This window comes from Mastomys coucha, unplaced genomic scaffold (genome assembly GCF_008632895.1).
Source record: "Mastomys coucha isolate ucsf_1 unplaced genomic scaffold, UCSF_Mcou_1 pScaffold16, whole genome shotgun sequence".
Classification (NCBI taxonomy): domain Eukaryota; kingdom Metazoa; phylum Chordata; class Mammalia; order Rodentia; family Muridae; genus Mastomys; species Mastomys coucha.
This window is the reverse complement of record NW_022196898.1, coordinates 96314774-96329143: the sequence shown is the minus strand read 5'-3', so window position 1 is coordinate 96329143 and position 14370 is coordinate 96314774. Positions and strand designations below refer to the sequence as shown.

Below are 14370 nucleotides of genomic sequence, written 5' to 3'. Positions count from 1 at the left end.
GGGGGCTAGGTAATGTAGGTAGACTCCGATCGTCACATGTTCATTACAGGACCGAGAGTTGTGCATCTGCAGAGTGGGTCAGCTATGACCAGCCTGCTTGAAGCTGGACTCTTTGCTACCTACCTAGCTCTGCTTAGTTGTGTAACCTTTACCACGCAGAGGTTGTGTAGTGACAGAGACTATTGACTCTTACAGCCTAAACGATTAACTCTCGGGTCCTTGACAGATGATGGTATCTGATCCTGGCTTCGATACTGCAGAGTCCCTGCAAATAACCTGATGGTTTTACTCTTTCCAAATAGAAAGAAATGATTCATAACTTTAGATGCAGGAGATCTAAACTGTCAGTAGCTCTCATGGGGCCTTCCTTTCACAGCAGATTCTTGGTTTTTGGGAATGTGGGGGGTCTCACTGTGTAGTCCAGGCTGGCCCTGTTTGTGTGGTCTTCCTGCTGAGACTAAATGACACTCACTGTGAGCCCATCCTGCCCCCAAGCCACGATCTCACTCTGTGTCTAGGCTGGCCCTGCTCTCCAGCATCCCAAGTGTTAGAATCACAGGTATCAGACTGGACTAGGTGTTTTTCCTTTTTTCTTGTATGTAATGAGGTAACAATAAGCAATTTCCTCTTCAAAGTTCTCTAAATTAAAGGTTTTAAAAGTCATTAGAATGTATGCACTATATACCATGTATATTAATTCATTACTTCCTCAGCCAATGAGGAAGTCTCGTGGTTATTTAAACATCGAGGGAGTTTTTGTGAGTTTTTTATAGCCCTCTTATGCTTTTTGTAAGACACCACTGCTTTACTGGTTCCTAGGTGTCATTTGACATTTTACCAGGGGTTGTGAAATTACATTTAATTTTGAAAATCACTTTCCTCAAAACCTCAGGCCTCTTCCTGCTGAGTGGGACAGTGCTAACCTAACTTAAAGTTTCAATTTTTCAACAAAAATCTTAAAAATGTATTATCTAACAATTGTTCAGAATGACACAGTTGGTATTTATTTCTGAAGACACGTGTTGACAAATTCCTTTCTGACATCGCCTTAAACTTTTACACTAGGATCAAAGTCTTTAGCCAAGGCTATCCTAGGATTCATTCTTCTTTGGAATTGATTCTGGATTGGAAGACACACTCCTTTCTGCTCATTTATTTGGACTGAAACGGAATCTTATAACACTGGTAGTGGATTAAATTATTTAGAAACATTTGATATATTCCCTTTCTCTAGAAATTCAAAAAACCATAGATTTGAGTTTTCCTTGTAGACATTGCTAAATGCACACGCGGGGACTTGGAGACCTAAGAGGACCTCACCTCCAGGCTTGCTCTTTCCTGGAGCCCCTCCTGGCATGGTGATTTTGACCTTCTAGTTTTCTGGAAAGGCAGAGTGTAGAATCCATGTCCTGTTACTTACAGTATCGTAGCTGCAGTACAGTAAGAGTTCAGTCACATTGTGGAAGCCCTTGACCATTTCCCCTGATATTACCTAGGGAGATCAGCACCCTAGGTCTGCAAGTGGGAAAATTAGTAAAACACACAGTGTTGATGGTTCCTGCTCTCCTGTACAGCTGCTAAACTAGAGACCCAGATGTTTGTCAAGGGTCCCAGTTCCCAGGAGGCAGGTTAACTGTGTTCTCAGTCTCAGCCTCGAGTGAAGGACGCATTAAGTTGGTAGCAGGTGATCTTAGTATACATCTTGAAAAGATGCCCATGCAGAAACGCTGTTGCTCCTTCCTACTTGGGTATGAAATATATTTGTTACTATGAAGTTCTAAGAATTTAGTAACTATTTATTTTATATATTCTTTATTTGACATTTTCTAGCATATTTTAATTCTCCATAGAGTTTTAATTTAATCACAGTCTGGGTATTTTTGAAACAATTCCCTTAGAACCTACCAGACTAACTAATATGTGAAATAAACAAAAGGGAAACATTGATTTCAGAATTCAAGGTCAGAAAGGCCTTGGAGTTCCTTATTAGCCAATGAGAAGCAGGTAGAATGCTAAGATGACCCACTTCGGTGTAGAGAAGCACAGACTCGTATGCAGCTGTGTAAAACGGCAGTCTCCAAGGGAGAGCTAGCCCGCTTACTAGCGTGCTGCAAACCTATGGTGCTGGATGCCAATCTTTCTTTTTCAGCTTTAAGCTTTATTTTCTCTTTAGTTCATTTTGTTGGTTGAGATAGCGTCTTTGAATATGAAGTAGTCGTCTTGTGTGAGCCTCCTGGCAACTGGAGTTAGGTAACCTCAGGAGCGAGCATGCTAGACTCTCCCTAGGTATTTTTTTTTTTATATTTTTAAAGATCATTTGGATGCGTCTTTCAGAATACCTCATCACCTCAGAGAAACCTCTGATGATGATTGGCTGTTGTAACACACTGCAGACCTGGTTGTTGGAATTTCACTATCGTTGTAGACATAGGCCAGAGGGAATTTGACTACTGACTTCTATGATAATTAAGGCGCATTGCTAATTATATGGGAGAAAATGTTTATGTTTGTTTTTCTGACTTAGAAGCCACTTCCCAGGTAGTTTGATTCATGAGATTTATCAGTCTGGAATAATTTGTTAATTTATAACATGTAATTGTTAGTGCTTTAAATAGCAATATAAATGGGTAAAATTAAGGTAGCTCAACTGGAAATACTAAAAATTAAGTTAATACATAGTTATCATTACCTAAGGGATGTTAGCTTTGTTCATGTAAACATTTCGAAAATCAACTCATTATTCTTCTGGGTTTCTAGCACTTTCATAATCACAAAATGACATTGTTTACATTTTTCATTCGAAAGTAAATTATATTAGAACACAGGCGTTTATCTGATCCACTTCCTCAGTGGACCTTGTGACTTTAGACTATGGGTCTGCTGGCTCCTGCCCTGGAACAGCGTGTATGTTTCTCATTTTAAACTATGTAGTTTGTCAGTTAAGTTTGACTTAATTTTTATGTGTTTACATGTTTGTTTTGCTAGGCCATCACAGCTGTTTATGCACATAACTTGTTCTTGACCTGGAGGGTGATCTCCCATTGGATGATAATGTGTCTCTCTCCAGTGTGTGACAACTAGAAGTGGCTTAGTAAGAACCTACTTATGGGTGGGCTGGCGGGTAGTGGTGAAGGTTAAGCTTCCCTCCGAACCTTAGTGTGGACATGTTAGCTCTTCTACAGAAGAAGCAGCTGAGTAAATTCAGAGAAGTAGCGAAGGAGGCTGGGATTGGAGCCTCCTAGCAGCAAGCTTAGATTACAAGGATTACCAGTTGGGCCTCTCTCTCATCTTACTTGGAGTCTTGGTTCCCATACTTGGGTATTGAGCTAAAAAAACAACAAACCAAACCAACAACAACAAAAACTGCCTGAGCACCGGGTGTGTGCAATGTGGACACCTCTATTCCCAGGACTCTGGGAATCCTGGAGCTGGCTGGTTAACTGGACCAGCCAGAACTGGTGAGCTAGCAACTTTAGACAAGCTCGGAGGTTCAGTGAAGGATCTTGCCTCTGTAAGTAAAAGGAAGAGAGATGAAGAAGATGCTGAACATTAGCCTCAGGCCTGTGTACATATATGTATACATACATGTGAACAGGGATACATGCATACTGTCTACAAACAGGTTATAAATACATACATAAGTAAAGATAGCTTTCTGGGTCAGGCGTAGTGCCACAGCCCTGTGATCCCAGACCTTGGGAGGCAGAGGAAGATAAGGAATTAAGGCTACCCTGAGTTACTAGTGAGTCGGAGCTACTTGAGCCTATTTCAAAAACCCTAAATCATTCATTCAGCCAGAACAGCTTTTCCTTTCCCCAAATAGGGAAACTACAATAACAGCAAGAGCTCTTTCAGTATCCTCCATATGCTTTCTAACAAGAAGTACAAAATGCACTGGTCAGTTTTTTTTTTTTTCCCAGATACAAGTGTGAGGAGTGTGTGTCAGCTTTCCAGTGTACACAGTGCAGTAGTTCCGCCTGCCCTGTGGCTGTGCCTCCCGCCCCACACCCCACCTCTGTTTGGAACTTAAGTTGCAAGTTTTCTGTGCTGTCATAAGATGTCCCCCATACTGGTTTGGAAATGACAGCTATTTGTTTTTGTCATTTCAACTGGATGGGTTTTAATGAGGAGGACAGCAGCCTGCCCCCACTGTGCCCCGTGTCCACAGCTTCAGCCTCTTTTGCAGGCTCAGCAAGACTCCTAGATGATAGCATAAAGCAGACCCAAGTGGGAGAATTCCCGAACTCTTTCTGCTCCTCTGAGCTCCAGGGGAGGATTTATTCCTTCGCAACGAGGAGGTTTCAGTAAAGGGTAAGACAAGGACTCTTAGGGGGACCTTATGGGAAAGTGATCAGAAAGCACCGAGGGAGGGGAGGAGCCAGGAGAGGGTGTGACTACAGCCTGGCCACATGGTTTTAAGGTTTCAGCCTTGCCACCTCCACCCCCAAATGCTGTGCTTAGGAAGGGAAGAAAGGCAACTAAAGCCCACAGAGGCACGGGTGTTAAGAAACGTTCACTCTGGACATCTGTTGGTGGGAAACTCCCAGGGCTGGTGGCGTTCTCTCAGGTCTGAGTGAGGAAGGCTGATTCTAACCTGTCTGTAATGAAGGAACAAGAAGTACTCATGAAAACTGAAAACCCTGACTGAGCTTTTGCTAAACTGATAGGAATCTGTAACTCACTGGGGTGGAGGAGTGTGGCGAGGCCAGTCTCTTCTCCCTCTTCTTTATGTTAGTAAAGTATGGAGAAGCTGCTTTTTTCTGCTCCCTCCCCCCACTTTTTTTGAGCTGGGACTCCCTGCCTGGTAACGATTACAATTTTATAGTGGAGATGAGATCAGAAAGAATGGTACTGTGAAGGCATCCTTGGTTTTCCTTTCGAGTTGACGGACATTCATGTGTAGACTTTAGGCTTGCCCAGAGCATGCTTGCTTTATTTCCTGCAGCATGAGTGTGTATGCAGTATCAAGGACTTGTGACCCTGGTCAGTCTCAGGCTTAGATGGTTCTTTCGCCTCCTGGCTGTCTGCAGGCTTCTCTCTGCATTTAATATCCAGTGTTCTCAGTAGTTCAGTGATTCTTCGTAGTAGTAACCTTGCTTTTGGTAGAGAACCCAGCTTCCTTCATTCGTTTTAGCAAATTTTTGTTGCGTTTCCTTTCCCTTTAATTGTCAGGGATGTGAAGTTCTATTGGCTCAATGATGGTGCTTATCGGCGATTCAGCCTTCTATCTTCTGTCCCTGTAAATGTGATTTCCAGCCCACCCCACATAACGACGTGACTGAGAACTGGTCAGTGGTGTTTCCCTTTCAAGTCCTTTCGCTGACAGTTTAAGGCACTGGGATGTTTATTGCAGCCGTTAAACAAAAAAAGCAGGTTACCGAGCACAGCCGAGTCTGAGCTGTCCAGGGCTGCTGGGATGTGCACAGTGCTGAGCCGTATTCCTGGAAGTCACTCCCCAGCTGGGAAAGGCTTCCTAGTAAGAGATACATTAATTGACTTTTTACATGGCCGAGTAATAGGATGTGTAGATCTGCAAAGGTCACGGCCAAGGCAGGGGAGACAATGGCTTGCGGTTCACAGAAGCAAGGGAGGATGAAATAGCTGGGACCTTATGATTTGGAGAATGAGACAAAAGCCTAGGAAGTTGTCCATCAGAAGCATGGGTTTGCTGAAAATTGAATTAGAGCCAGTTCAAGGAGTCCCTTGGCATCTCCAGCTTTACTACAACGTATGCTACATAGTATAAACTGTTCCATAGTGTCCCTCTGCCCTTGTAGTGCCGAGCTTTCTGATATGTTTGGAAAAAGATTTCCTGAAAATCTAACACAAATAAGTAGTTAATCTGAGGTATTTTTTAAAGTAATCTTTGCCTGTTGGGAGGATATTCAGTACTCTATTTCTGCTCTTGCTCCTAAGTTTTATTTTACTTTGTGAGAACTACCTGCCCCCTCCATTTTTTAGGTTGCAGCCTTTTTCCATATCTGTCTGCCTTCTGCCTGCCTGCCTGCCTGCCTATCTATCTATCTATCTATCTATCTATCTATCTATCTATCTATCTATCTATCTATGTATCTATCTATGTATTTATCTACCTACCTACATACCTATCTATCTGCACCCAGGTGACCCTTAAGCGGTGATCCTCTTGCCTCAGTTTCTAGCATGCTCAAACTGTAAGTCTGCAGCATCATGCCAGTCTGTGTCAGTGCCTTGAACTGGCATTTGTAGGTAGTTGGAAGGGTTGGTCTGGTAGCCCCATGAATGCCTGTCAGTTTCCTTAGGTTCCAGTTCACTTCAGGAACAAAGCTTTTTGGATTCCTTTCACCATATTTATTTATTCATTCTATTCTTAGCTGATTGTGGTGTGTAAGTATTTCAGTTTTCATTAACATTTGTTCAATGAAGGGTTGTTTTTAATTTGGATCACAGCAGTAAAATCTGACTTAGTTTTCAAAAATTGCACTCAAAGTATGAACTTCTGGAAATAATTTTATTTGATGTAAAAGTGATTCGTTATAGGTTATAGAATGAAGAAAATAAATTGATATTCTTTTCCTTACTGCACAGGCAGATGAGCTCCATCTTTATTTGCATAAAATAATCCACAATTTTACACATTCCAGAATCATGTATTTACCAGAAACAGCCAATTATACTGGGTCTCCAGTCAGGTGGACTGCATGGTAATGTAGGGTTCACATTCTCAAGCCTTAAGAGTGCATGGGATTGCAGTGCGTAGTCTGCTTCTGAAGTCGGTGTGCCAGCCAAAGACCACAATAGAGGTCTTGCTTGTGTGGTTTCTCTTGCCTTTCCCTCTCACAGGCTGTCCTGTCTTGGCAGCTGTTTCCTACAAGGCAGACATCAGCTCTTGATTTCTTCCTTCCTTTCTCCCCACAAACAAGGACTCTTTCAAATAGTGGGTGACCAAAGACAGACGGATCTTGGATCGCTGTAAGAAACTGGAAACCGGTTTCAGAGTGGTGCAAGTGGGCAGACTGCCTGCGTAGAGAGCTTGCGGAGAGAAAAGAACCTATTGGAAGGAAAACTTGGAGAGGCAAAACTCCTTGCTTGAGCATGGAGCCATCCAAAGGCTGGCTCAGTGTTAGTTGGAGCAATGAATGCATATTATTCACATATTGAAAATTTTTTTTCTCAGCTGCTCGGTCAGGTGATTGAAGAGGTTGAAGCCTGTTAAGAAAATGTTCACTGGTGAGCAGTTGGGTGTCAGAGCACTAGGCTTTTGATCTGTCTGCTGTAGAATAGCGTTCAAGTGTTGAGAGAGGAACTCTGCCACACATAGGAGGGTAAAGCACAAGTTTACTTGAGGTTATCTTTTGACTATCCCTGGGGAAGGCTATCAGAGCGAGCTGGCTGGCTCTGCGTATGGAGCAGTGTCTTTATTATGTTTTGATGTCTTCCTTCTTTCTGGGTCATTTGCATTCAGAGGACGGAGAAACACGGTGCCTCTTTGTTTTTGTTTTCTTTCATTTGATAGGGAAGCTTATGCGGGTGTTCACTACCTAATCCCCATGGCTCCCCTAGTCATGGCCATACCTAAAAATCTCTTCAGAGCTAAAATATGGGCTGAAGTGTATATATGCATATACAGGGGCATAGGTAGACATAGTTCTATCCCTTAACCTGTAGGCATGATCAAACCAATTCCTTATAATAGAAGTGTCTCGGTCGCCTTTCATCTGGGGCCGGTGTGGATTTTTATATGCAAATGCTAGAGAGTAGATTCAGAGTAATTTGTTTCTTACATCCTTTTTGGTATATTTGTTGCTGACAGCTGTGATAATCCCTTTGTAGTTTGATGAATGTTATGTTTCAAACCATTTAGAATTTGACCGCTTTTCCATTGAAGTTACATCACAACAGAATAGAGGGAACTGCTAATAGAACGCGGTACATGGAGCTTCTAACAACTATGAGTAATTCGGGTGATGTGACAGAATACTTGATGAGCAGGGAATGTTGGGTTACTATTAGTTTTCATATGTTAGTGGTGTAAATCAGCAAGACTTTGTTTTCAGTCATTTGTACAACTGGAGAGAGGCAAGGAATAGAAGTGGCTTTATCTTCCCACTTCATAAATCTCTTCAGTTAACACTGGAGCTGGTAGCTCAGTGGCAGAGGTCTTGGTTAGCAGATATTAGAGCTTGGGTTCCATTCCCAGACCTGCCCACCGCCCAATAGCAAACACTAACCAGTTTCACAGTGGCATCTCATGAGGGGTTCTTTAACAGTGATTTCCTTAGTGTGGGTGGCTGGACCAGGAGGTTCAAGTACATTTGAGAGCTGTCTTTCTTCATTTCATGTGCGTTGTAAGGCTTTGCGGCTCCTTACACTACCCTACAAAGAAGTAGACCAGTTGTCTGGAAGGCTCCCCGTAGTCTTTCCCTGTGATCCTAGGAGCTCAGGTTGGGACAGGAAGATCCTGACTTTCAGAATAAGCCAGAATTAGATGCTGTCTTAAAAAAAAAAAAGAACCCCCCCCCCAATGCCCTTGAAGATACAGCGCTCACAGTTTTGGGTATATATTCAGAGCCAGTAGACTTGGTGATGTCACTTTCATTTTAACTGCCCCACCTTACTCAGAGGAAAGCCACGCTAGGAAAGCTAAAGCAGTAAAAGGAAGTTGTCTTGAGACAGTAACTAACTGCTCATTCTGTGACTAGCTAGCAGGGAATGAAGTGGTTGGTTGGATATGGTATTTTGATTGCCTGTGTTGTAAATGAACATATACCCACATGTTTTCAACCATTTACATTCATTTAGAAAAAAATGATCTCATCAGCTCTGTAATCTGTTATACAAAATATTAAATTGTATTGCTGTTACTGTGATCAACAAATGCTCACATATGTATACCTTTATCCAGAGATTTTCTGTATTCTAAAGCTAGTTCTTTGATCAAAAGGTTAATGTCATAGACAGAAAAATCTCTCAAGTGATTTTTCTGAACATCCATGTTTTCCTAAGATAATATATTACTACTCTGTCTGTCTGTCTGTCTGTCTGTCTGTCTGCCTGTCTCTCTCTCTCTCTCTCTCTCTCTCTCTCTCTCTCTCTCTCCCCACATATATCTATGAATGTGATTGCATATTTTGGGAGCCTTTTTTTCAGCTTGTCTCGGGTATTGTGTATGTAGGAACAGCTACCTTCCTGGATATGCGGTCGGCATGTATTTCAGAGTTAAGAAAAGGAGAGGAAAGAGTTTTATTACTTAGGCATTTACTGTGACGACATACCAGGGTATTAAAGTAAGTGATTGATTTGTTTGTTTGTTTGTTTTTTTCAGATATGAGGATCAATGATGCAGACTGCTGGGTTCGATGAAGCTGGGCATTTATAACTAGATTCATTAAGGAATACAAAGAAAATATTTAAAGGGATCAATAATGGTGTCTTCTGGCTGCAGAATGCGAAGTCTGTGGTTTATCATTATAATCAGTTTCTCACCGAATACAGAAGGTAAGATGCATTCATTCTTTCTGAAACCCAGGAGAACCTGAAGGATCTCATCTGTTTTGTGTTAAAGTGGCTACATTCTTATTTTGTTATTTTAAAAATAGGTGTTGAATTATTTTTTTCCTTGTGAATAAATTACTTTTATTACACCATTTTCTGGTATAAAAAGTGCTAGGTGCTTTATTTTGTATTTTATATCAGATTATAAACTTACAAAATAATTCTCAACATGTACTGGTTGCCTTTGTTCCAGAAAATTTGAATTCTTTTGGCTTTTTCTTTTAAGCCCTGTTTTAGAAGTCCCAGTTCTCAGTTCTGCTTCTAAGTCATATTAGGCCAACATCTGAAATAAAATTTCTCATTTATGAATACACAGCCACATTCTGCAGTATGAAAAAATTTTAGAAAAATAACAACTTTCTCTATACTTAAGAAAGACAGGATTTTTACCACTGAATTTTAACTCCAGTCCTTATAAAATATATAAATTATAAATAATTGTGAGTGTAGTTTTCAAAACAGACCTAATTTTCAAAGAAGTATATTCATGGATTTTTTTTTAAATTCTAAATAGTTGAGAATTCTCATTTCTTAATTTTAAATGGATTTTTTGATACCTATTATTTATAGTCTTCATTATTACTCACTTAAAAAAAAAAGCTCCCCCAGGTGCACTTTAGACCAGGCTGGTACATACAGCCTAGTAAAATCTTGCTAGGAGATAATGGCAGTGTTTGTATTTAGCATGAAACATTAACTTTAAAGCATCTTTTAGAAACACCTGCATATATAGTGGATTTTTTAAAATCTCAATAAAATAAAAACACTGGACTTACTGTGTATACTTTTCAGTATTCCAGTTTTTACATATTAGTAGAATGATAGGGGAAAGTTACATTATCAACTCTAGAAAAGCCATTGTCTTTGTAAAGAACAACCAAAGTAACATTTTCATCTTGTTAAATTATTTGGTTTAAAGTTGTGTTTTCTGCCTGCTCTGCCTGGTTCCTGCATTAAATATACTAGCACAACTTAATAATGTAATTTAAATTATTAACATACTTAGATATATTTGAAAATACGTCCATATCCGGAACATATATATTCACTTGAAAGTTCCGTGCAGGCTAGTATTTCATTCGGAGACGACACAGTCCTTTGCTGTAGAGGTGCAGATAGGCAATCTGAAAGTGTGTTATGTTGGAATAACTAGTACTATAATGATAAACAGGCGGAAACTGAGTTTAATAATAGGAATCTCAGGCTTGGATTGCTGTGAAAATCATATGTATGGTCTATAATTTTGCATCTGTTTTTTTGGGGGAAAACACTGTCTGAATTCCTGCTGTTAGATTTGAGTGTTTTTTATACATTGAAAACGATTCCAGGTGTGGACCAACGGCTCATTAGTCCAATAATGAAAAATTTTCCAATCAAGCTAGAGAGCCCTCTGCCTGCACAGTAGCTTCGCTCTGTGGGGGGTGGTGTGCGGAGGCTTTTTCATGACACCCGGTCGTTTTATTTCGAGCGTCACCTCTCAGGTCAGGATTCATATCCTCTCTTAAGAGAAATTTCATTTTTGCCTCATCAGACCAGGGGTGTGTTGCTTTTGAAGGAATTCCCTCCTACTGGCAGAAAAAGAGCCTGGGAGGGACTCACGCTGCTGGTTTTGAGAGTAGCCAAGGTGAGCACACACTGCCAGGATGTAGGCTGTGGCACGCGCGTCTGTCTTAGAAGAGTTACATATGACACTGGCCGCCTTTATTACCAGAAATCAGATAATGACCTGAGGATGGATGCCCGTTGAGAAACTAATCAAAGTTAGGTGTTCAGGCAACGGGACAGAAGTAGAACTCCTACTCTCAGCCGTTAAGCTGCTTCTTACATGCTTTTTCTTTTTCTTCCTTTTTTTTTTTGTGGGTGTGCGTGCGCGCATGCAGGACCCTGTGGTCTTCCAGGTGTGTGGAGGACAGAAGACAACATAGACAGCTCCGTTTTGTCACACTCTGAAGGCTCATTCTCTAGATTCAAGGTGTCAAAATGAAACTTGGAGCTAGGCTGGTGTCATCAAGCCCCATAATCCGGTTGTCTCTGCCCCCACAATGCCATGCCTCACTTTTTACGTGGATTCTCTGATTTGAACTCTAGCCCTCAGTCTATATAGCAAGCTCCTAGCGGAGGTCTGGAGCCATCTCCTCATTGATCTTTGCACAGATGAGAGCTGTTTGTGCCATTTCCAATGTCCTTATGACCGCTCAGGGGAGGTTGCCTAGCTGGGGTTGTCCCTCTTTGCTCATTATTTGGTGTTGAACCTGAGTGGGTTCTTGAGATGCACACAGTCAGCCTCTAACTCATGAGCTTGTGTTCCTTTGCTGAGGACCGGGACTCAAGAGCCCATTGGGGTTCAACAAGACATTGCAGTGCCACCCCCTGAGATGTGACATGGAGTGAACCTGCCTGCCAAGTCCAGAGGCAGGATTGGATTCATGGCATTATTTAACCCGTTTTCCCAGTTCTTTACCCTTTCAGTAGAATCCAAAAAAATAAGAGTTTTCATAGCACTAAAGACGAAAAAAAAAAAAAAAAAAACAAACGGTGAAGTCCCCAACCAAGCTGGGCATCATTAAAGTTCATGGCCTTCCTTACATCCTCAGGGCTTTTATTTTCTCCCGTGGACATGCTTTGTCCTTGGAAGAAGTGTGGAGGCTTCAAGTGATTTTGAATTTGGTCTGTATCAATACCCTAAGCGGTGTACCCCCAGATTTGTGAGGGATCTATCAGCGCTTAGACAAACCTTGCACAATATTTCTTGTGCAAATTCGTGTACTCTTTGTTATGTATACTATTTCCCCAGTGCTGGGCTGGGATTAGGGTTCTCGTGGTTACTGGGGGGAACTCAGCCACTTAACTGTGCCTCACTGCTTCCCGTGTGTACCAGGAAAGCAAATTCAATACTCATTTGAAAGGTTTTAAGATGATAGAACTAATTGTTTGAAAAGCTAGCTGCTTGTATTCTGTTTGTCCATCAGTTTATCGTGTAATTCTTTTTTTCGAAATAGAAACAATGCTCTCTTAAGTCTCCTATGCAACTTTGAAGATTGTAGTGTCTCTGTAAACAACGATTGTATGAAGATCATACTTTGGAATGTTTTGTAAGCTTTCCACTTAAGTGATTCCTATTTCTGTAGAGCTGATCTTGCCTTTTACCAGTTAGTTCTGTTGAGAACCTGGCATGCTTTGATTATTTTGGCCAGTTTTTATAAGTATAGTAACCTACTGTGGAATCATGTATCAGTAAGAAGAACAGTAAATTGACTTTTTATGTCCTAGAGAATTAAATTATGCTATATAATGGGGCCCTGGCAAGTATAAGTCAGACACACGAAGGCTTACTCAAGTGACAGGTTACAACGAACAGCTGTTCTTCAGCAAAGCCCAGGATGTGGATTTTAGGCCAAATTCTTTGTGCAATAAATGTATAATTCGACCTCGGAACTCTGAAGTCTAGTTAACTGACTCAGATTCCGTCATTGCTTATCACAGTTTCAAAGAAAAATGTCAGTAAATGCAAGTGGTAAATAAAGAGTCACATTTTTATAAAAATCAAGAAAATCTGAGAACACATTGGTGGATATAGTTGAAAGCCAGTTTCTAAATGGCTTTGTACGCTATGGCTGTTTAACTAAACTGGTATTTTTAATATGTAGCTATGGATAAGTGTGAATTAGACTAGTTATTTTGGTATAGTAATATTTCAGAATAGTCTGGGTTTTGTGGGGAGAACGCATTCTTCACTGCTAAACTGAAACGAGAGTAAAAACAATTCAGATCACTAGAATAATTTTAATTCACATAGTATAATTAATACGCATTCCCATGAGCCTGCATGTACACATTCACATACATAACACAGCAGCTTCCCAGAATCAGGGAACGTCCCTGCCTGTTGATGTCTGGTTTCCAGTAACCAGCCAGTCTGTATCCACCAGGGAAGAATGGGATTCTTTGAAGATCTCTGTAAAACCATTTGCTTTCTTGGGGTCCATGTTTACATCTTTAGCTTTACTTTATTTATTTATTTTTAATCCGGGTGACCAGGCTCCTTGTGCATAATTTGTTTGTTTGTTTGTTTGTCTTGTTTCCTTATTCTGTTTTGCCAGTAGTCTAAGAAAAGAGGGAAAAAAATTGAAATGGTTACACTAAAGCTGGGGCCGAGCACAGTTTAGTGGTGCTGGCTCCTGGGCTCAGCCTGGTGGTTTCGGGGAGGCATCTTGTTCTCTCTTCCTGGGTTGCCTGAGGGGCTCCTGAGCTAGCTGACTTACGGAAGCCATGTTCGATTTCACAGCCTATCGTGTGAGCGAGCCTACTTCTGTTCATTTCAGTGTGTTTGATTAGTTGATGTCTAAAACGTGAATTTCCAGCAAGGTACATGGGGATTTGGCTGTATGACTCCTATTAAACTTAATGGAAGTCATAACTCCCATTAAATTAATAGGAATTGTGTCTGTGCTCCTTGCATAGCTAATGTAACCTCATTGTTTAAACTCAGAGATTGGGCAAATTAGCATCCATTCAAAACAAAGCATTTACCATTTTCCCCCGTATTTATATTTTTAGTGCAGACTGATGCTATTTTACTCTTTAAGAAAGCAAGCAGTAAACTCTGGCTTCTCTTAGGACACCTTAAACAGTCCTTATTGTGCCTTGTGAGTGTAGTGTAATTTGACTGTGAGAGTGTTCTCCATAGGTAACAATGTACAGTAGGGTTTAAAAATGTCAATTTAATTCCACTTATAAATTGTACAGGAGAAGGTCATATTTGAATATGATATATAGCACAGAGTCACTTCTTTTCTAGCTCAGGATATATATATATATATATATATATATATATAT

General features: G+C 40.8%; 1 protein-coding gene across 44 annotated transcripts in view; it reads left to right on the top strand.

Annotated features, from left to right (window-relative positions):
* Adgrl2 (adhesion G protein-coupled receptor L2) overlaps positions 1-14370 on the top strand; it is a 636717-nt gene that overhangs the window by 487896 nt on the left and 134451 nt on the right. For all 44 annotated transcript variants that reach the window (XM_031375796.1, XM_031375795.1, XM_031375813.1 and 41 more), the window contains one exon: positions 9305-9477. In XM_031375796.1, the coding sequence (XP_031231656.1) occupies positions 9405-9477 (73 nt within the window). In that variant the 5' untranslated portion in view covers positions 9305-9404. Of the gene's footprint in view, positions 1-9304; positions 9478-14370 lie in introns of those variants that run through there.